The 22,830-nt window shown below is 40.4% G+C and overlaps 1 protein-coding gene across 1 annotated transcript in view; it reads left to right on the top strand.

Annotated features, from left to right (window-relative positions):
- LOC122561091 (myoferlin) overlaps positions 1-22,830 on the top strand; it is a 227,388-nt gene that overhangs the window by 86,572 nt on the left and 117,986 nt on the right. The window contains exons 23-35 of the mRNA XM_087999003.1: positions 377-569; positions 2,291-2,446; positions 3,773-3,898; positions 4,684-4,847; positions 7,579-7,693; positions 8,839-8,941; positions 11,645-11,784; positions 12,123-12,296; positions 13,315-13,405; positions 14,389-14,466; positions 19,898-20,079; positions 20,183-20,341; positions 20,863-20,964. Of these exons, the coding sequence (XP_087855129.1) occupies positions 377-569; positions 2,291-2,446; positions 3,773-3,898; positions 4,684-4,847; positions 7,579-7,693; positions 8,839-8,941; positions 11,645-11,784; positions 12,123-12,296; positions 13,315-13,405; positions 14,389-14,466; positions 19,898-20,079; positions 20,183-20,341; positions 20,863-20,964 (1,783 nt within the window). The remainder of the gene's footprint in view (positions 1-376; positions 570-2,290; positions 2,447-3,772; positions 3,899-4,683; positions 4,848-7,578; positions 7,694-8,838; positions 8,942-11,644; positions 11,785-12,122; positions 12,297-13,314; positions 13,406-14,388; positions 14,467-19,897; positions 20,080-20,182; positions 20,342-20,862; positions 20,965-22,830) is intronic.

The following is a 22,830-nucleotide window of genomic DNA, read 5'->3' as shown; positions in this document are numbered from 1 at the left end:
TGTATTTGTTGCCCATCATTAACTGCCTTTGAACTGAGTCACTTGCTAACCATTTCAGAGGGCAGTTGGGAATTGCCCACATTAATGTGGGAATGGAGTAACGTGGGCCAGACCTGGCTAAGGGTGGCAGATGTTAGTGAACACTTGGATTTTCACACTGACTGCAATAGTTGCACGCTGAGTAGTGCTTGAAACTGACTTTCAATATCAAATATTTTTTTCTTTTATTAACTGAATTCAAATTTCACCAGAATTAGAACTCTAATCCCGAAATCATTATCCTGTCTCGCAGGCTTGCTCATTGACCCCATCTTCCCTTAAGGTTAATGCTGCTTCTGTTGTATGTTCTCTATTTGCATCTGTCTTCTGGTTTCAGCCAACGTCTACCCAAGTTAGAAGGCAAACACAATGTAACTCAGCTTGATCTAAAAATCCTAAACCTCCGTCAAAGCACTTTGGAATTTATACTTGACTCAGCCAAACATATGCGAATGGAAGCAGAGGATCCAAAGGAATCAATCGATGATATTGAAGTCTGGCTAGAGAGACTGAAATCATTGGCTGAAGAGGTAAGTGGTCAGACTGTGTTTTCATTCATCTTTTATATTGATGCGAGTATAATCCTTGTAGTCCGGTCACTTTGGCCGAAACCTTGGATGCTTTGGACAATATTTGTACTTGTTGAAAACTAAAAAGTTGTATTTTAGATATTTACTTATCAACCTGTTCAGAGAGTCAGTACTCCGCTCAGGACAAGGTGGGACTTAATCTTGGGTCTTGTAGTCCTGCGGTAGGAACATTACCACTATGCCACGAGTAGTCTGACAGTATTTTACTAAACTTATTTACATATCATCTTTTGAACTTAGTTAGACATTCTAACTTGCTTTATAGGCATCAAACAAAATCTGATACTGAGCTGCGTACAGCGATGTTAGGACAGCTGATTCAGTAAGATCAGAATTAGAGCCTGCATGGGAGGAGGCAAATTCAAGAGGAAAATTGTGGCTAAGCAACCAATGGTCACGCAATTAAAGTTGGAGTTTTATAATCTGTAGCTGGAGAAAATGCTGTATATTTGGTTCTGGTTGCTGGAATGAGCAGCATGATGAATCAGTGCTTGAAAAAAGACTAAAATAAAGCTCCAGTATACTTGAGTCACCAGAAAAAGTTGAAACTTTATTGCTGGAACAGCACAGCAGGTCAGGCAGCATCCAGGGAACAGGAGATTCGACGTTTCGGGCACAGGCCCTTCTTCAGGAATGAGCAGAGAGTGTTCAGCAGGAGAAGATAAAAGGTAGGGAGGAGGGACTTGGAGGAGGGGAGTTGGAAATGTGATAGGTGGCTGCTTCAGAATATGGCTGAAGAGCTTCTGTGCAGAGGAGATGACCTGGGGTGTGCAGTGAGAGAGGGACTCACTGAGATCTTTGTAGAGAGAGGCAGAGAGCTTCTTCAAGGAAGGCATCCTTGTAAGAGGATTCGCAAAAGTACCTTGATGATGCAGGAGATTCAAAACCCATCATCTTTAGGTTTATGAATCTTGTAATAGAATGTTGATTAACATAGATTTTGGCCCCTTCGTGAACTAACTGTTCTACACATTTCAGTCGTTTTTATGCTGTTTTTGTGCTTTGATTATTATCGAATGCACTTAGAATATAATGGTAATTTGCCATGAAGAAATGGAGCAACACATAAAAGAATTAATTTTTAAGTTGTCATCTTCTGTTTTACCCCAAAGGTCAATCCTGCCTCTGGGTTGAAGCTCCTTCACTGTTCTTGTGGTGTAATTATTCTCCAGATGCTGGAGAGGTACATCTGAAGGAAATTAGAAACAGTGACTAGATAAAGTGCTGTTTGCAAAATAAACTTATGTACAAGATTGAAGCCAAAAAGAAAATAAATAATTATACATACAATATCATTTTCATTTATTTTCCATTTAATTCCCTACCATCTTCACAAATAGCTACTCCTTCATGTGAGTTGAGTGTGATTTCTCAATGTTTCACAGCTATGTTGTATTCCCTTAAGTTTTGACATGGACATACTTGGATAACGTAAGTAACTCAGATCAATTGTGGAACCTCTGATCATTTTCTTGGCTGACTGCTTACTTGGCCATGATTTGAACTTAGTTTATTACTGTATCAGGGCCTGTGAAGTATATTCGCCTACTAACCAACAACGGGAAGCCGGAATTTGCCAGATGAACATTTTTGTGTGGTCCATTTAATCTAAACCTGTTTAAACGGTCCATCTCTCTTTTTTTTTTGGTTTGTCCTATCAGCCACAGAATAGCATGCCAGATGTGATCGTTTGGATGATCTGTGACGAGAAACGAGTTGCATATGCAAGAATCCCAGCTCATGAAGTGCTTTACTCAACCACTAGTGAAGAAGCCTGTGGTGAATACTGTGGAAAAACACGAACCATATTCTTGAAGGTAGAGTTAGTTTGGCACTTTTCATTTAATGAGAGCTCTTTCCTTCATAGTATTATAGAATGCACAAATTATTTTTGCTTTGAAAAACCAAGTTTTTCAGAATGTCAAGTAGAAACAGTTGAAGTTCAGTGGGCATGGAAGTATGTATGGGAAGAAAGCGGAATTGATGTTTAGAGTCCAGTGTCCATCCTTCAGAATAGAAATGAACTCCATGTAATGGTATGTGTTCCTGAGATTTGCCCTTTAAATATAATCCATATTTAGGTCATAGGCACATAACAACTTCCCTGACTTTGTATTCTGTTGCTGCATGAGAAGCTGTTTTACTTTCTACCTCCTTGGCTGTTCTTCTGCATGCTGTTGTACCATTTTGTACAAATCTTTAAACTTCTCCTCTGCAGTTGTCTGACACTGTCAATTTGACTTCAAAAGTATATTCCAGATAAATTTCAATGATTAGTCTTTTGTGTTATGTTGCATATTTGTTTCGCTTGCAGTTGATAAAGACACAATTATTGATTTGGCATCTGTTCCATTGCAGTACTATGTCATATAGTACTCGTCCTAAAGCCACAGCATTGTTGTTAAGATTGCAGTATAGTATTTGCAAAGATCCCTCAATATTCTCCTTTTTAATTTGTCTCCTGAAAGTAAAGAATTGAAACTTCTGAAGTGATCCCTGGTTCTGATCATTGTTAACCATGCGTTTACTTCAGTCGTCTACCCTTTTTTTTTCCTCCAGTGATTCCACCAGTCTCTTTCTGAAGTTAGAAATTTGGGAGCACTTGATGGAAATTGCAGATGTGATTGTTTTTTTTATATATCCTAGGCCCAGTTCCACATACTTTTTTTTTGTCTTCCTGAATATAATGTATATTAAAGCCTATCCCACGTGTCAGACAGCTTCTGAACCAAGTGCCTGCTTATTAATTAAGGAAGATCTGTAGGTTATTTGATTGTGGGAGATATCACCAACCAGTCAATCCTGTCTTTGCCAAATACTCACTCACTTTGTCCAGCAAAAATCATGTTAGTAGAAAAAACTGACCAAATTCTGTTCCTTTTTACTTAACTAACTCTCCTCACCTTTTCTCAAATGCTGGTTCCTATTTTAAGATGAAGATTTTGACAGTAACAGTAGTCCATCACTTTCCAGGCTGAAAGGGAAGAGCAAACCTCACTTGTGCAGATCGCAGCCTTGGCTGTGGAGAGGAAGTTTGAAAATTGAAATGATATCTTAGACTTTCAAGGTCACAGTATAGTAAATTGATTGAGTGCCTGAAACTATTCAATGGAATCATTGTCTAAACCCTTTTGATCCTCTAGTATGTGGAAGGCAAAAGAACCAAAATTCCAATTCAGCTACGTGTCCGGTTTTGGCTTGGCCTCTCTGCTGTTGAGAGCAAATTCAACAGTTTTTCTGAAGGAACTTTCAGTGTATTTTCTGAATTGGTAAGCAAAAGCTGTTTATTTTTAATCTTTGCATCAAAGGTGTTAATAAAGAAGCAGAATAAAAATACCTAAATGTGGCATGTGACTTTTATCAATGGGCAGGACTCCTGAACTTTGGTCTGTGCTGAGTATCTAAAATCCCTGCCATTTTAATATAGTCCCTTCCCATGATTAGCAAAGTGCTGATTCATTGGGGTGGGGGGAGCTGGTGAAGGAGAACTTGTGCATTGATGATCCATGGGATTCTATACTCTTGCAATACGTTAGTTTATCCAGCAGTGTTAACTGGGCTGTGCTAAAGTGCTGTGTTCAGATACGCTGTCAGTGCTAACAGGTTTGTTCCTCATGTACAGGCCCACAGTACTGTTTTTGACCCTCTGTCATTGGTAGTACTCGTATCATTTCCTTCATAGCAATGGGAAGAAATCCAGCCAATGTATTGAGCTAAAGCTGTGGTGTTGCTTAAAGTTGGGAATCCATTGGCTGAGTCCTGGAGCAGTTAGGTATCTCCTTTTAGCGCATGCTTTCCCAAAGTAAATTGGCCACTAGTTACATTTTAAGTGTACAAGACAAATTGGAGTCTATAATTGTGGTGCAAGATGCACCTTGTTTCAAAAAATGAGTTTATTCTCAGTGACTTAATTCATACCTTCCCCTGAATGGAGAAATAATTGCTGACTACTTAATGTCCACTCTACTTTTAACATTTTGACCATTATCTCTCATTAGGAGTAGATGTTTAATCCTCTAACGTTTTATGCTTGTTAATCTTTCTTTGCACATAGTATGAAAACCAGGCACAACTGCTGGGCAAATGGGGTACCAGTGGGCTTGTCGGTCGCCACAAGTTTTCAGATGTAACAGGGAAAATAAAGCTGAAGAAAGAAAGCTTCATGCCCCCAAGAGGTTGGGAATGGGAAGACAACTGGTTTGTTGATCCTGAAAAAAGGTCAGAAATATTTTAATATTTTATCCGTTTCGGTACCACTTAGTGCTTCATTCATGTGACCTAATCTAGAAAAACAACTTACTGAAGAAAAGCAGTTAGTTTTATTCTTCTGTGCACCTGTGTCATTGGTCATTCTGGGCAGTGTATAAGAGCTGGGAATTCTCATGTTTAATTGTGCCTAATCTTGCACTGCAAATTCCTTTTCCACTTTTCTTTCAGTTGCATCCCACCCGCTCCGCGCAGCAAAAAAAAGTTCAGCTGCAAACCCTGAATGAGAGCAGATTTGTTAAATCTCCCCTCCCCCACCAAACTTTTAAACCAAATGTTTGTTATATTTCTCCCCCATATTACTTCTCCCAGTTGTTGGGAAATAGTCTTTGAGTTTGCACTAACGTTTTAGTTCAGTAGAAGGCGTTCATTTTAACACCTTACTTTAATAGTGAACTTTTAGAACAGTGACGAGAACAATACAAGACTTTGCTTATGCCAGATTTCTGCCAGGTGGTGGCAGCAAACTCCACAAAATGCAGTGCAATGAAAGGTAGTGATATCTCAAGACTTGCTCAGTATGTTTAGCACAGGCCAAGCTGAAGTAGTGTCTGGGAAATAGACCTGATATGGGTGAGGTGACTGAGCACAGAATGGAAGATTCTGAAGAACCTTTCAAAGTGAGTTTGGAACTCCCTCACTCCTCTGTAATTTTTCAACAGCTTAAAAAAAAGTGGATGTTCCGAAAGTGATTAGTGAAGTGAGATCGTGGAAAGATTGGAGAATGATTGATTTTCAATGAGAATGAATGGCAATAAGAAGTCAGAACCAGTGGAGGTGGATGAGGAATAGGGTGACTGGCAATTCTGAGTTAGTTTAGGGCAGGGTGATAGAATTCCTACGATGTGGAAACAGGCCATTCAGCCCAATATGTCCACACCAATTTTCCATAGTGTCCCACCCAAACTCCCCACACCCAAATCCCTGTATTTCCAGTGGCTAATCCACCTAACCTAGACATCTTTGGACTGAGAGGGGAGACTGGAGCACCTGGAGGAAACCCATGCAGACACTGGGAGAATAGGCAACCACCATACAGACAGTCGTTTGAGACTGGAATTGAATCTAGGTCCCTGACACTGAGGCAGTAGCGCTAACCACTGAGCGTCTGTGGAGCAGGAATGTTAGAATCTGTATCTTATTTAATGAACATTTTACCCTGTCAGTTTGGAAGAAACATTATATTTTTTAGTCTTTCGCTCATTTTGAAATGAATTATGATATGTTAGGCCTCTGCTCGAAGTGCAGTGACTCACCTCCACCAACTACCAACACCCGACCTCCCTGCCCCATCCTATTATTTTGTTCCATAGTTAAAACTGAGATAAATATATTCTTCCATAGAATAAAAATGGAAAGTTTCAATTCCAAAAGAATTCAGAACAAAATAACTGATCTAGCTCACTGTTTTGGATGGTCTGGCCAAGTTTTTCTTTAGTTATTGTTTGACTCCCTTCCACAGCTGTGTAGAATTGTGGAAAATTCCACTCTGATCTGCCCTCAGGCTGATGTACTCTTCACTGTTGAGTGGAAAATTCAGGCCTCTTAGTTCAGTTTCTGCTGTCTCCTCCAGTATCTTCCCCACGCACCCCTTCAAATCCTGTTGACTCCTTATTTAATCAGCATTAATTTTGATTAAAATTTGAAACAATTCCAGCAAGGTTCAATCCTTTGGAAATCTGTCAACACTCACGCCTTTGCCTTGATATAGCACTTGCTCTTAATAGACTTTACAAACCATTTTCCTATTCCCTCGACCTGAGTGAATGTACTCCTTGAACAGGAATGATGTCCTTTTTTAGCTGCCATTGCCACTGGCTGGGCACGACAGTCACTCATTTGATTTGGACTCTGGTGGCTCAGTGGTTAGTACTGCTGCCTCACAGCTCCAGGGACCTGATTTGATTCCAGCCTCGGGTAACTGTCTGTGTGGAGTTTGCATGTTCTCCCTGGGTGCTCTGGTTTCCTCCCACAATCCAAAAATGTGCGGATTAGGTGAATTGGTCATGCTAAATTGCCCATAGTATTCAGGGATGTGTAGCTTAGGTGCATTAGTCAGGGGGTAAGTGTTGAGTAATGGGGAATGGGGTCTGGGTGGGATACTCTTCGGAGGGTCGATGTGGACCTTGTCAGGCCAAAGGGATGTAGGATTGCTGACAGGAAAGACCAGTTATTTGGGGAGGCATGCGGGGTTGGAAATTGGAGATTTAGGGGGTTGGGTCTCAGCAGCTATCCCCTGCCTAGATTCGGCTCCCTTTTTGAGTTTTTGTGTGCACAAGTCACAGCTCAAATACACCATCTGACACCCACACCTACCCAGCCCACTTGGAACTTACTGCCCAAACTGGCTAACCAGTCAGCGAGGCTGACTCTTCCCTGTTATGCCTGGAGCTACTCTAACTGTGACTCGAACCAGATGATGCCTTTATCTGGTCATGAATTGGGAGCAAAGATGGTCAAAGCTTGGGCCTTTCTGCCCAGAGGTTGCTTAAGGCAGAGACAGGGAGGCAGCCAGTGTCTGGTGTTCCCCTGGTCACCATCCCTCTTCCTTTCAGTTTGTTTCCTGTTTCCAAGCCCACTGCCTCTGGGATGAGAAGATTATGCAGAAGGCTTGCATTTGGCAAACAACATAGAACGTGCCATATATCATCGTAACTTGGTTCATTTCTATTTATGTTAATAGTTTGCTAACAGAAGCTGATGCTGGCCACACGGAGTTTATTGATGAAGTTTATGAGAATAACTCTCGCTATCCTGGAGCTGAGTGGAAAGTTGCAGAGGAACCTTACACTGATGTGGTGTGTATTACAGTTTCAAAATATTCTCATTTGTTACTCTTCACTTCTATGTGGAATAGATCATGTAATTGAGAGAAAGCGGAAAGCTAGAGGTGTTATTGAATTTCTTTATCTTAAACTACATATTGGCTGCAAAGTACTTTTTGAAGTGACTCACTGTAGCAGCTTAGGAAACACAAAAGCCAGTTTGCAAACTGCAACAGCAGTGGGATCATGTCCAGATGATCTCTTCCTGTCATTTTGATTGTTAAATCAATATTGGTGTGAGAGAACACTCCTGTTTTTCACCTACATTGTATGGAAAAATCCCCTTGTATATCAGAATAAGCAGATGGGATGTAGATTTATATTTTGTCTGAAAGATTGCACCTTTGACAGTGCAGTACTCCATCAGTATTGCCCAGATGTCAGCCTTGAGTTTTATACTCGTGTCATGGAGTCGGACACGAAAATGAGTGCTCTGAGCTGAGCAGGTATGCATTTATTTTGATTGCAATGTAACATTCAAAATCCAATCTTTTTAGTGATGTTGGAAATCTTGCCAGTCTAGTTAGTGTAAGCTCCCACATTGCATAAACCATGCCTATTACTCACTCTTAATGGCTCTGGTATAGCACTAATGGTTTTTTAGACATGATTCTGAGACCTTTTTTTAGACACCTTTTCTGGTTGTTTAACAACATAACAATTGAATTGTTTTCAGCAAAACCTACATATTCCAGATTTCCAAGTTGCAGGTATTGCCCCACCCTTTGTGTCCCAGCAATGCAGTCAATGTTATGGCTGTACTAGAATACTTGCATTGAAATAATATTGTCACAATATTAATGACAGATGTGGAGGCTCCTGGCCCACTCTGTTTCTGAGTGCCATTTGGTCAATTGCAAACTGAAATATTAAATTCCCAAGTTGACAATTTTTTAACTAAGCTCTGGAAAACTAGAGCCTGCTGCAATTGCTATGCATCTGGCTATCCAAGCTATTTTGGTTTCTGTAATTCATGTTTTCAAGTAGTCGCGCACACAGAGGCGCACCACTAGCTTGACATCAGTGTAAAAACTGCATAGTTACACAAGCTAACAGTATCTAAGCCAATTAAGTGAAAAGTTCCATTAAAAAGTCATTGTTATTTGCTTCTCTCATAGAATGGTGAAAAGAGTTCATCAAAAGAAGAGATTGAGTGTCCACCAGGCTGGAATTGGTTGGAAGAGTGGGAATATGATGTCAATCGTGCTGTGGATGAACAAGGTGATTTGATACCAATCCATTATTAGATGAAATGTTTTGTACAGTGGAGGAGTCTATGGAGGGGATAATGTTGGTTAATTATTCCAGGATTTTCAAATAATATCAATTATTGCTTTAAATGTTTATCTCCCATTGCCATCCAGTTGAAGAAGCAAGCAGTTTTTGATTTTGATCATTTTGCTTGCCCTTGGGATGGGGATGCAGGTTACATTTAATAAATTTGCAGATGACCCAAAGTATTGAACTGTAATAAAGGATGTAGACACTCTGGTAGAGTGGATTGACAGCAAATAAAATTCGATGCAGAAACATGAGGAAAGATGGTGTACGCCAAACAGTACAATATTAGTGCAGGAAGGGAGAGACATGGGCTGCTTATGTACAAATCTTTGAAGATTGCAGGACAAGTTGACAAAGCAGTTACTTGAACACTTGGGATTGTGGTCATATTAGAAAGTAGAGACATAGAGTACAAAGGCCAGAAAGATACGTGCAGCTTTAATTGAGCACTAAATTGGCCTCTGTTTGGGTAATACCGAATTGAGTCCCCATTTTATGCAGGATGTGAAAGTTTTGAGAACGATATGCAAGCGATTTACCAGAATTGTCAGGGGTGTGGAATTTGCAATTCTGTAGATAATCTGGAGTAGTTCTCCTTGGAACGGAGAGAGCTTGGAGATTTGAAAGAGCTGTTTAAAATTGTGAAAGCTTTTAAAATAAGGGAAGCATTAATAATTGTTGATGGGATGGCAACTGGAGAGAACAGACTTGAAGTAATTGGTGAAAGATCCACAGCCAGCATTTATCATGAAACAACAGGATTTGGAATGCACTGTCTACCAGGGTACTAAATACAATAGGTAGTGTTTGAAGAGACTTAGATAATTACTTGGGGTGGGGGGCGGGGATGAAAGATTGTGCGAATATGGGTAAGAGTGGAATGAACTGAATTGTTTGTCTAAACTGCGTGGGCCAAATGGTACCCACCTTTATGCTGATTTATATCTATTCCTAATAATTTGTCATAAGACAGACAGGACAAGGAAATTAACACCGAATCTAAGGTGCTGTTGAAGATTGCTTTTCATGTACTGCAACACCTCCTGAGATTTGTTATAAATTGTTACTTAACAATATTTTGATTCTAAACCTTGTTTTTGACTAAGTTGTAAATATAATTAAATAGAATGAACTGTAATGAATTCTTACCAGGAATGTCGGAAGTCTGGCAGCTTGACACACCATGTTAGCAGCTTTGTCCTTTGTGTCATTCACTTTGTACAATAATACATTAGAGCAACTGCATTCACTCCATTGCGTCTGTGCTAGCTTTTAGAATAGTCATTTGGTTACCCTGCTCTTCACCCATATCATATAGTTTTCCGCTTTTCCATCCTTTTTTTTTTCCAGGCAGTGCATTCCTGATCATAACTTACTGCTTCTGGGGGGCGGGAAATGTCCTCCAGCTTGCTGCTTATTCTTGGAGATTTACTTTGTGGCGACTGGCCCTGCTAACAATAGTTAAACAGTCAAAACACCTTAATTCCAAATACATAGGAGATCCAACATAGAAACAGCTCATTTAGCCCAACCAGTCACTGCCATCATTTAAGTTTCATTCTCCCTTCCCCTCAAATTTCCTCATCTACGTCCAACGTTGTAAACTCCTGTTCCCTCTCCCTCAGATGCTTGTCAAACTTCCCTTTATTTGCATCTCTGCAATTCATTTCAACTCCGAGTTAGCAAGTTTCACCTGTTCACCATTGTTGGCATCAATAATACCACTCTGAAATCTTTGCCCCTCTAAGGAGAGCAATAACAGCATCTCTAGTCTGTCACAAAGTACTACTTGTCAACCAGAGCAAAATCTGGGCTGCTCTCTGAAAGTTGTCATCGCTGGGCACATCGGAAGCTACTAGCAGTGCTCTGGCACTAACCAAGCCCTGTTGAATTGAGCCACAATAATCCTATAGTGCTCCACTCAACTCTGTTCACCTTTATCTTTTTAAAAGGGGCAGTGGCTCATTGGTTAGCACTGTTGCTTCACAGCACCAGGGACCTAGGTTTAATTCCAATTTTGGGTGACTTCTAGTGCAGAGTTTGTAGGTTCTCTCCATGTCTGTATGGGTTTCCTCTGGGTGCTCCAGTTTCCTCCCACAGGTGAGGTAGATTAGCCAAACTAAATTGCCTATAGCATCCAGGGATGTCCAGGTGGGAAATGTAGGGTTATGGGGATAAAGTTGGGTGCTGGGTCTGGGTGGGACTTGATGGGCCGAATGATCTATTCCCATACTGTAGGGATTCTATAAAAACAAGATAATTTGCAGATGTGTCTACTTTGCAACAGTGGAATTTGAAGAAAAAAGTAGAGCTTTCACCAGTTGGTAACATAAATCACAGGCTTTGTCCTGGTCTAAAAATGCTGAAACAAATCAATAAACTTGGTTTTATTGCCAGCTCTGTAATAAGGTTAAATCTGTTCATCACACTTTTTGTAAATCCCACAGCTCTGCAGGTATATATAACAATCTGTAGAGTTTGTCACTTAGTACGTCAAACCCGGGGTGAACACTCTGAAATAGAGTGTTATTCCTCCATTTGCAACTTGATAATTCTTCAATCGTTTGGTGAATTTTAAAAGCTTAATTTTTTTATCAACTTTTTTTTGTCCTTTGTTTTTAATCCTTTTCCTTTATGTTGCAGGCTGGGAGTATGGGATAACTATACCCCCAGATGACAAACCCAAATCTTGGGTCTCCACAGAGAAAATGTACCACACCCATAGGCGCAGGCGTTGGGTGAGAAGGCGTAAAAAAGATGATCAATCAGTACAACCCTCAAAGGTATGTCCGACAGCACATGTCGAGCAATGTTAAAGCTATTTATTTATCATGTTGAAGTGGTATGGGAGTCATCCTTAAGTTTTATGTATGCCATCCATTGTAATATTTATCCTTTTAAAATCTGATTTATAATTGGAGGAGGTCACGGAGAAAGCAACCTCAAACCTGTCTATTCATGTAGTTGAGTGGATGTATTTTTGTTGTTTGTGTAAGGAGTGTCAAATACAGAAACCATGTTAATTCGGGTTTTAAAATGCCAATGAGATTATAGGCACTGTGAATATTATTAACGTGAAATGTCACTTTCTGCTTTTGTTTTAAATTCTTGTGGCCTTCAGAGCCACGCACCTGGCCAGGATTCAGAAGGATGGGAATATGCTTCTCTGATTGGTTGGAACTTTCACTTAAAGCAGCGGAAATCAGATACTTACCGACGCAGAAGATGGAGAAGGAAAATGGCTCCATCTGGCCGACTTGGAGCTGCTGCAGTCTTCAAACTCGAAGGTGCCCTTGTGAGTAAACTAGGATTTCTCTGTTTAAAAATGTGGTAATATCTTCTGTCTCTAAAACTTGTGTATATATTTAATTAATTAAATTATGGGATATCACTAAGTATCTTATTGCAAAAGTTGACCTTTTGTATGTTCTGTTAGTGTAATTTTTAATAAACGACTTTTTAAATTTTGGTTATTGTATTGAATGTGATACTGTATTCCAAATACCACAAAATCAGATTGTTAAAGGAAGCACAGGGTTTGATCTGTACAACAAAAATGATTATGTTGCATCACAGCCATTACACTTTCTATACCTTCATTCCTGATGAAGGGCTTTTGCCCAAAACATCAGTTGTCCTGCTCCTCTGCTGCTGCCTGACCTGCTGTGCTTTTCCAGCACCACTCTAATCTAGACTCTGGTTTCCAGCGTCTGCAGTCTTTGTTTTTATCTACTTTCTATACCGTTCATCTCTAGGTGGTGTTTGTGTAATTCAAGATTTGTGGGTGGATATTTGTCTTTGCGTTGTCACAAATGCACACACATCAGTCCAACAGTACCTCTTGATGATGTATTTCCAAAAGTGTAAACCTAAATATGACAACCTGAAGATAATTAGTTTCCCAACGCAATAAATGTCAGTGCTGTGGTTGGGTTTCGTAGGACCTCTGTCATCAGAAAGCATGTTTTTTTTTTAATTCTGTAAGTTCTAATACTCTGTTCCATTCCTATTTGTAAATAAAAATTTAATGAAAGAAATTTTTAAAATCTATAAAAGGCATACCTTAATTATTTTGACTTTGCTCCTGCTCACTGATTCCTATTCACTGACATCAGCCCTGATGTGAAGAAACACCAGTGATGTCCCATTGTGTATACTAGCCCCACTTATATCTGTTTCACCATAGTGGCATAATGCTGAATGTAGCAACTGAAAATTAAAACCTGTTTCTTTTCTGTGCTGTGGCAATGGTGTGAAACTATGCAGATAGGGATGAAAGTGACTCAGGACAAATTTCATGCTTTCTGTTTAAGGCTCCAAGTTCAGGTGAAGATGGCGACAAATCACCAACTGCAGACTCTATCTTCGGAGCAAGTGCTCCAATGATCTCCTGTGTGTTTGACCGTAAGTAAAACTTTATTTCTTGATGTTTGACTGTAATGTCATAGACCGTATCTTCCCCTGTTATGGGTGTAAAGGAATCCAAACTGATCTGTCTTTGTAATTATACATCATAACTGATGTTTTGTGTAGATATCTGAATATCTATCTTTCACCTTTTTTCCCTTTTCTTTCTCCTCCTCCTGCCCACCCCCCACCCCCAGTCAAAGTTACGATAGCATTGCACAGAAATCTCTCTTTACTGCTTGGCCCAACATGTACTAATCTTTTAATGCTGCTGTATTTACCCTGATAATGATAAGAGTATATTTTAGCATTGGACTTCCCACGTTTGCTCTTCAGTTTGTATAAATGTGTTGATGGAGAAATGTCATCTTGGTATGTTTGGATGGACCGTTGATTTATAACTGAATTCCTGTCTGAGTTGTCATTTCCCAAAACTGATGATGTATTTCTGAAAGTATGCCTTTGTAACTAGAGTATGCACCAGGATAACAACTCTGCTGGGAACACTTGGCTTTCTCTTCCAAGCCCCAGACCATCCTGACTTGGAACCATGTCATCCCTCCTTTTTGCTGTAGCTGGATCAAAACAGTGGAAATCCTTTGCTAACAATGCTGTGTGTGTCCCCTACACTGCATGGACTGCAGCAGTCTAAAGAGGCAGCTCACCATCCTCTCCAAGGCAATTAATGATGGCTGAGAAATGCTGATGTAATCTATTTATTTTGGTCTAAAAGGGGAGTGCAACTTTATAATACATCATTAAATTATCTTTCCAGTGGATGTAGCCTGAGTCAGGAGTTGGGCATTTAGTTGAGATCGGATTAACCCAAATTGGTTTTCCTTGGAGAGGCTTTTTGTTACTTCCCAAATTGGATGTACATTGAACTTTTTACATTAGGATAACACTTCATGCACATGTTTTGGGAGTATAACTGGATGTGTCCCCAGTTTCTTTTTGCTAATGTTTGTTTTCTCTTCCAGGCCCTTCAATCTATCACCTCCGTTGCTACATTTATCAAGCAAGAGCTATAATTGCCATGGACAAAGATAGTTTTTCAGGTATGTGCTCACCAAACTTCATTCACTGAGGTTTATTAATGATACTGTAACCTCCAGTGTTACCTATGTTTTTGTGGCCATTCTATTCAGAGCTGTCAGTTTAATAGTTGTTTTTTTTCTTTTAACCCAATAAATTTGTTGAAAAATTTATTTAAGTCTCAGCACTTTAATTTTTGCCAGAAAAGGTGAATGCAGTAATAAAATAAAGTGAACGTCGAAAAAATGTAACTCAACCAGAACTCTGGAAAATGTTTAAGCATTTCTTTACCCTTTCGGTTTAGGGTTTTTTCAAAGTTTTTTGATTTGATGACTCCTGTGTGAAGTTCTTTTTTGTTTTGTTTGAGATGCTGCTAGGTTTTGCATGTTACTGAAGCCTTTTATGTTGCACTTCGTCGAATCACTTATAATTGCTACAAGAATCAGATGGGCCATTCGGCCCATCTAGTCCACACCTATGCTCTGAAGAGCATCCCACCCCCCCTCCCCCTGTCCTCTCCCTGCAACACTACATTTCCCATGTCTAATCCACCTAGCTTGCACATTCCTGCATACAGGCAATTTAATATGGCCAATCGCTTAACCAACCCATCTTGGACTGTAGGAGGAAACAGGAGGACCTGTTTAAAAAAAATCCATGCAGACACTCGCTGAGGGCTGAAGCTGAGCCTGTGAGGCAGCAGCTGTGCTTGCCACTCTGCTGCCTGGGTCAAATGCAGAAATTCAAAATCTCAAGTGATTCTAACCATTGACTACAAGAGCAAAGGGTTCCTGAATGAATGGAAAGTTGACTCTGCGTTGCTGAGGTATTATCATAGAATCCCTACAGTGTAGAAACAGGCCCTTCTGAATAAGTTTGGACAATAAGTCCAAACCGACCCTCTGAAGAGTACCCCACCCAGACCCATTCCCCTATGACTCTGCATTTTACCCCTGACTAATGCACTTAACCTACACATCCCTGAGCACTACGGACAATTTTGCATGGCCAATTCACCTGACCTGCACATCTTTGGATTAAGGGAGGAAACCGGAGCAGCCAGAGGAAACCTGTGCAGATACTGGGGAATATGCAAACTCCATGCAGACAGTCGCCAGAGGCTGGACTCAAACCTGGGTCTCTGGTGTTGAGAGGCAGCAATGCTAACCACTGAGCCAACTTGCTGCTGTTTTTGCCCCCCCCCCCCCCCCCCCGCATCCCCTCAACTTTAATTGTGCAAATAAAGGATGAGCTAACTAAACACAGGAATGTATTAAGAATAAGTGATGCAAACACAAACCAATCGAGAGAAGGCCAACTTAAATTCAGGAGAGCAAATGACCTGTGCAGAAGTTGTTGAGGCTGTGAATTGCCAGCTAGGGTATGTTCGTGCCAAACACATGTCTTTGTGCATATGCTCCATGCACACACAGCCAAACAAGCAAGGGTAAGACAGGCATACAGGAAGACATCATGCAAACTGGGTGTGTCCAGAGTGGAGGAAATCATTGTTCTCACTGCAAAAAGTGAATCATTTTACACACTTCAACACAAACGGGTGCACATAACCACTGGAGCGATAGGGGTTTTAAGTTGACCAATTATTGTGTACACCATACTGAACTACCACTAATCAAGTCAAATAGAGGAGTGAGATATGGATTTGTAACTGAGAATGAGGACTGTAAAAGGAGAGCAGCAGTCAGCTAGACACTAGTGTGTCATGTAATATCATGACTTTTACAAAACTGTGCAAGTAGTTCAACATAGTGTTCCAACAATGAATCCCTTGGAAGGATAGTTAAGACTATTTAGTGGCAATGTATTTTGCTGAGGACAGATTTTTCTGAAAGTCAATTACAATGTCATGAATGAGGATCTGGGGTTCCAAATCATAGACAGGAAGCAAATTCCATGAAGTACATCTGGAGCAAGTTGAAAGCTTGGTCTGGTAACTTTAATTTCCAAGAAGGAATTTGCAAGGTATCACAAGACACTAAACCGTTGCTGTGGAACACATCCAAGATGGGTACCAAGGTGTGATTGCAGGATTAGGATGTCTTCTGGAAGAACATGATCTCAAAATAGATGAGAATGCACAATCGATTCCTGCATCTATGGAAGAAAGTTCAAACTGCCCCTAGCCATTCTGAAAGTTAATTAGAAAAGAAGCGGGGTAATCAAGAAAGTGATTAATACAGGAATGGATTAGAAGGATGGTTGCTGTAAAATGACAAGGAAAGCTGAGTATACATTGACTCAAAGAACCTAAATCAAGCCCTGAAGAGATCTCACTACCCCATGCCAATTTATTAAAGAAATTTTCTTAGCATTTGCAAAGGCAAAAGTCTCCACCACTCTAGATGCAAAGGATAGTTTTTGGCGGTGAAGCTTAATGGAAGCAGCAGCTTTCTGGGTGCCACTCGGGCAATACAGATGGTTGCAAATGCCATTTGGCATTTCCACTGCACATGAAGAGTATCAACACTGACATGAGCGATTGATCATAGAGTGGAAGCTATAGTAGATCTGCTAGATTATGGATGTGAAGACAGCAGCAGAAGCTATTACTGACTGCTCAGTAGGACTCGCCAAGTGAACCTGAGATTGGAGAGAAAAGAATGACAGTTTAAAGATCTCCTAATTTAAATATGTGCTGTTATGTACTGACAGGGAAAGGTCTTTGCCTGATTCCCAAACAGTAGGAGCTGTTGCAGCAACCAACAGATGTAAATGCCATGTAATGAGTTATTGCAGTAGTTAACTATTGGGTAAATTCTAGACCAAATTTGTCATCGGCTGGTGAACCTCTCTCAGAATCTCTCTCAGCCAAGGGCATGCAGTGGTATTGAACACAGACAAGAAACAGTAAACACTAATGTCAAGGAGCTGATGGCAGTCGAAGTGCTGAAGTACTAAGACACAAATGAAGACGTGACTTCAATGAGACAGAACTTAGGTGATCGTAATGCAGCTGGTCACACTCTCATCCAGCGCACTAACACAAAGATTTTATGCACATATCAAGAGGGAAAGCCTGGCCGTTGTCTTTGCTTTTGAACATTTCATCACTACCTCCTTGGATAAGAAAGCTAAAGTTGGGGCCAACCAGAAGCCACTGAAAAGCCTTTTTTTTTTTTTCCCTCAAGCTGCTGCTACCGGTTACTCTGGTTTTGAAGATTCATCTAGATATGACATACAAATGAAGGAAGCAGATGCAGTATGCAAAGTAGCTCTCAGGAGCAGCCCTCCTGATGATGATGATAATGGAAACAAGGTGTTGAATCTATGGAAAGTAGTCTAGTCCAACTCTTCTTCATGCTGATTAGTGAACAATCCAGCAGACAGTGTGAATATAAAAGACCAGTTCAGGTCAAACAAGCTATCCAATATGATGCAAGTCTTCAACTGTTGCAATAAAATGATAAAAGGGTGGCCAGAGATCATGAAGGACAGACCAGTTGCTATAGGACCACATTGGGCATATGGAGATGAGTTGACAGCCCTGAGATGGCATGTATACAAGGAATAGTCATTGTTCAAAATACCTCAAAAGGAGAGATGCTAAAGCATATTCAAGTGAGTCAACAAGGAATTAAATAAAGACCTAAGAAAGACTAGAGACTACTGACCAAACAAGCAACCAAATCGTGGGCCATATGAGTCAGTGCAGTGCTTGTATGAGGCCTGAGGGTCACTGATTACAGACCATGGAAGAAACAGGGAGAGATTCTCTTCACACTAACTGAACTGATGATAGTGCCCCAGTAGTTAGAATAGTAGTCAACTGTTTGAGAATTAAAAGATTAGATTAGATTCTCTGCAGTGTGGAAACAGGCCCTTCAGCCCACTGAGTCCACACCGACCCTCCGAAGAGTAACCCACCCAGACCCATTTCCCTCTGACTAATGCACCTAACACTCTGGGCAATTTAGCATGGCCAATTCACCTAACCTGCACATCTTTGGACTGTGGGAGGAAACTGGAGCACCTGGAGGAAACCCACGCAGACAGGGGGAGAATGTGCAAACTCCACACAGACAGAGGCTAGAATCGAACCTGGGACTCTGGTGCTGTGAGGCAGCAGTGCTAACCACTGAGTCACCGTGCCACCCAAATACTTCGACAGTTCAGGTACTCCTGCCATGGTAATCAATAACAATGGCCCTTACTTAATGAGGTGAAATATTCAGTTCATTCGTGAAAGATTGGGAAATGCTACACCACACAACTCCACGTTCCCACATACTCTGTCGAATGGAGAGACTAAGGTGACGGTGAAAATCACCAATTTAATCCTGAAGAAACTGAGCAATTTCTGCACAGGCTTATACATGGCCAGCATTGAGTAAAGAAATGCATCTTGATCACGTATGGAAATTAGTCTAGTACAAAAACTCCAAGAGCAAAAGAGATCCCGAAACCAAAAGTAGTAACGAAAGACAGTGAAAGAAGTCAAAGTGAAATGGTAGCCAAATTTCATCTCCGTTCTACCGCTAAGTAATTGCCAGAGTTGAGTATTGGAAAGCCAGCCAGTCAACTAAGGTCTGCAGTTGACAGTTGAATTGACTTATCTCGAGTAGTCTCCTCGATCATACCAGCTAGACCGTCACATCAATGGACACTCACTTGAGGCAATGGCATTAAGTTTGAATGCCACTGTGGAAATCCTGTTAAAATTCCAGTATGGGGTGTAGGAGGTTGCCCCTTTAATTATAGGAGCAGTAAAACCATTTTTTGGAACATCCTTCAATCTCTCTTACTCTTATGAGAGATACCACACCCTTACAAACATAAGTGACCACTCTTCATGCCATCTTTAAATTGTCAGCAAACGTTTTTAGCAATTAATGTGAGAATGAGAAACCAACCAATCATGACCATGACCTTACTGCACTCCAATTCCACACAAAGACACCTCATTATTGAAGTGACTGGATAGCAATAAGGAGTGAACTAGGCTTTTTGTTTGTTTCTTTGTCCTGCACTCTTGACCGCAGCATTGCTGGTGAGGAATTATCACATTCTGGACTGCAATTGGAAACTTTCCAGTGAGAAGGTGTAGAGAATGAAGGCTGTGCATTCCCAAATCTGCAATGAGCTCATAATTCCATGCAACACTTGTTGTTTACAGAATATTAAGGAAGTTGTATAGCTGTTCATTTTAATTTCACTTACTATCACAAGTTCCATCTGTATATTATTTGCTGCTTTTTCCTGAAGGCTTCTCACCAATGGGGGCTGATTTTTCCCAATCCGGCATTTAAAAGTTGGCAACCTGGGAGACAGTTAAGGTGCAGCCTGTGATTTTTCAGTTTTTGTTTTTAATAAAAAAAACTGTTCCCCTCTTGACTTTGCTAAGTTCCCCTTCTGCATTGGTGTTTACTTGCTGTATATAATCAAACATTGGGATTTGATTTCCTTGGGTTTAACAAATGTAACTTTATTTTTCAGATCCATATGCTCATGTTTCATTTCTCCATCAAAGCAAGACAACTGAAGTTATTAAATCCACTCTCAACCCCACCTGGGACCAGACCCTGATCTTCAATGACATTGATATCTATGGCAGTCCTGAAACCTTAATTAAAAACCCACCAAATGTGGTGATTGAAATATTTGATGAAGATCAAGTTGTATGTATTTATTTATTTATGTTTAGCTTGATTACGTTATGTTTTTGCTTGTCAGAGAAGTGGAAGATGTTAACAAATTTAACGTGGAACTCGTTCTGTACAGGGGAAAGATGAATTTTTAGGCAGATGTACCTGTCCTCCAATGGTGAAGCTCAATCCAGAAACGGACATGGTCCCCAAGCTCCTCTGGTATCCAATAATCAATGGAACAAAGAAATCTGGAGAGCTGCTTTTTGCTGCTGAACTAATACTTAAAGATAAAGTAACGTATATTAGAGTATTCTTACATTTTTCTACTTTAACTTGTGACATTCTTCTTGTGAAATTAAATTTAATTTGGCTTTCTCTGCATTGCTCATGTTACTGACACAGGGATATTTGTATAGTTGTATCTGCAATCTTGTGTCTGAGATTTGTTTGGGTCAATGTTTACACTAATCAGAAACCTGTGGACTCTCCCCTTTCCACCCACCTACATTAACCATTTGAGTTGCAAGTTAAGTAAAAGGCATTCTATCTTTTTGAAAATATGGTGGCCAATTCGGGAATGCTTGCGATAGCTGGAGCCTTGAACTTGCTTGACTTGCATTTGGTCCCTGGTCTGCCGTTTACTCCTTTTCCAATCTCTCCAAACCATCTCCACAGTTTCTTGGACTCTGCAACTTATCCTTCACAAGAGAATTACTAATTTATTTGAAACGATCTGGTGACTATCTTGTTACTGCAGAATGATGTTTTAAGTTGTCTTTTTACTCATGTACTTCATCTTTCTTCTTCCAACAGCCTGATGGCTCTAATTTGCCGATTCTTCCACCAGTTCGGTCAGGTGTACTATATATGGTGCCACATGGGATCAGACCAGTTGTGCAGCTTACTGCAATTGAAGTGAGTCGCATTACTCCTGGATAATTTTTGTTCTATGGGTAGGCTTTGGTTTGTAAGTGTGGAGGCCATGATTAATTTTATCAGTGCTGTTGGTGCATATTTCACCTGTATTATTTAATATTCTATACGAGTTTCTCCTGCTTTGGAGTCTACTATTAAATGTAATAATCATCGTCATACGGCACAAAATCAAACCTTTGAGCCGACCGATCCCTGCTTACCATAATCTCTCACTAATCTCCAACAATTTCTTCACTACCGGCACAGTTTCCATAGTGGAAGTGTATAGTACTCAGTCTTGGAGGGATGCAGCATGGAAACAGACCCTTTGGACCAACTTGTCCATGCCAACCAGATAACCTGAATAAATCTAGTCCCGCTTGCCAGTATTTGGCCCTTGTCCCCCTCGACCCTTCCTATTCAGATGCCTTTTAAATAATTGTACCAGCCTTCGCCACTTCCTTTGGCAGCTCATTCCATACATACACCAACATCTGAAAAAAGTTGCCCTTAAGTAACTGTTAAATATTTCCTCTCTTACTTTAAAGTTATACCCTCTAGTTTTAGACTTGCCACCCCAGGGGGAAAAAAACCTTGTCTATTTACCCTATAAGGTCCTTCATGACCTTATCAAACTCTTTTAAGGTCACCTTTCTGCTTCCGGCATTCCGGAGAAAACAGCCCCAGCCTATTCAGCCTCTCCCTATAGCTCACATCCTTCAGCGCTGGCAACATCCTTGTAAATCTTTTCTGAACCCTTTTCAAGATTCACAACCTCCTTCCTACAGGGAGGGAGACCAGAATTGTGCACGCTATTCTGAAAGTGGCTAACTAATGATCTGTACAGTTGCAATGTGACCTCCCAACTCCTAAACTCAGTGTACTGACCGATTAAAGGCAAGCATACCAAACATCACCATCATTATTGTTTTTACCTGTGACTCCACTTTCAAGGAACTATGAATAGATGTTTGAATTTGTAGATGTCTTCAAAAATCTCTGAACAGCTTTTTCTTCCCCCACCAATTGTGGAGTTACTGATGCAAAAGAGGTTTTCTGTTAGTGATTTGGCAATGGTCCAGGTTTTTGAGTGGTGATGGGAAGAGTCCATATTTACCTTCTGTTAAATTGCCCAAGTTCTTTTAACAGATTTGTCCATGAGACTTTCTCATTTATCTATTCAAATGTAATGCCCTGCCCAGGGGCTCTGTGGTGCCTGGAAACAATGAGCTGTTGGACCAGTCAAAAATCACTGCTGATAGTCACAATTTAAAAAAAATATAGAATGATATTCATCATTGTACAGGAAAGAAATAGTGAGTGCTTTACATGGGATTAGGAGAAAAATGAAAATAGGAGAGCTGCTTGTTCTAATATCTACAGTTTTTTGCTTTTTTTCCCTGAGGAATGAGACTCCACACTTGTGAAAACATCTTTTCTTCCATACAGCAGTAGCTGTTCAGTGAGCGCTTTCTATTACATCGGGGGGGGGGGGGAAACCTAGATCTTTCTGGTTTGAGATCGATTGAAATGATTGGTCCTTGTTCAAAGCGGGAATGATGAAAAATTAATGCAAGTTCACAGCATGACAGTGACCCTGGGTACCAATGGTGAAAACGCAACGACCCAGGCTGTGGAATAGAAGTTAGCACAGACAACAACTGCTGGATTTTCCATTTTAACTATAGATGTATTGATACCAGGATTTGCTATCAGCTTTATGCAGTAAGAACTGTGTTAATAGCCTTGCCATTCTAAATGGATCAAAATCTGGTCAGTTAAGCTACTTGATATTTTATAAGTTATTGGTTGAGCTAAATACTTCCACCATCTGCTTCAAACTGAAGGCAGTGTGAATGAGTTCAC

The sequence above is a fragment of the Chiloscyllium plagiosum genome, unplaced genomic scaffold (assembly GCF_037043375.1).
Source record: "Chiloscyllium plagiosum isolate Xiang-an unplaced genomic scaffold, Cpla_swu_hap1 HiC_scaffold_22, whole genome shotgun sequence".
NCBI lineage: Eukaryota > Metazoa > Chordata > Chondrichthyes > Orectolobiformes > Hemiscylliidae > Chiloscyllium > Chiloscyllium plagiosum.
Note: the sequence above shows the minus strand (reverse complement) of the source record. Positions and strands in the feature narration are given on the sequence as shown.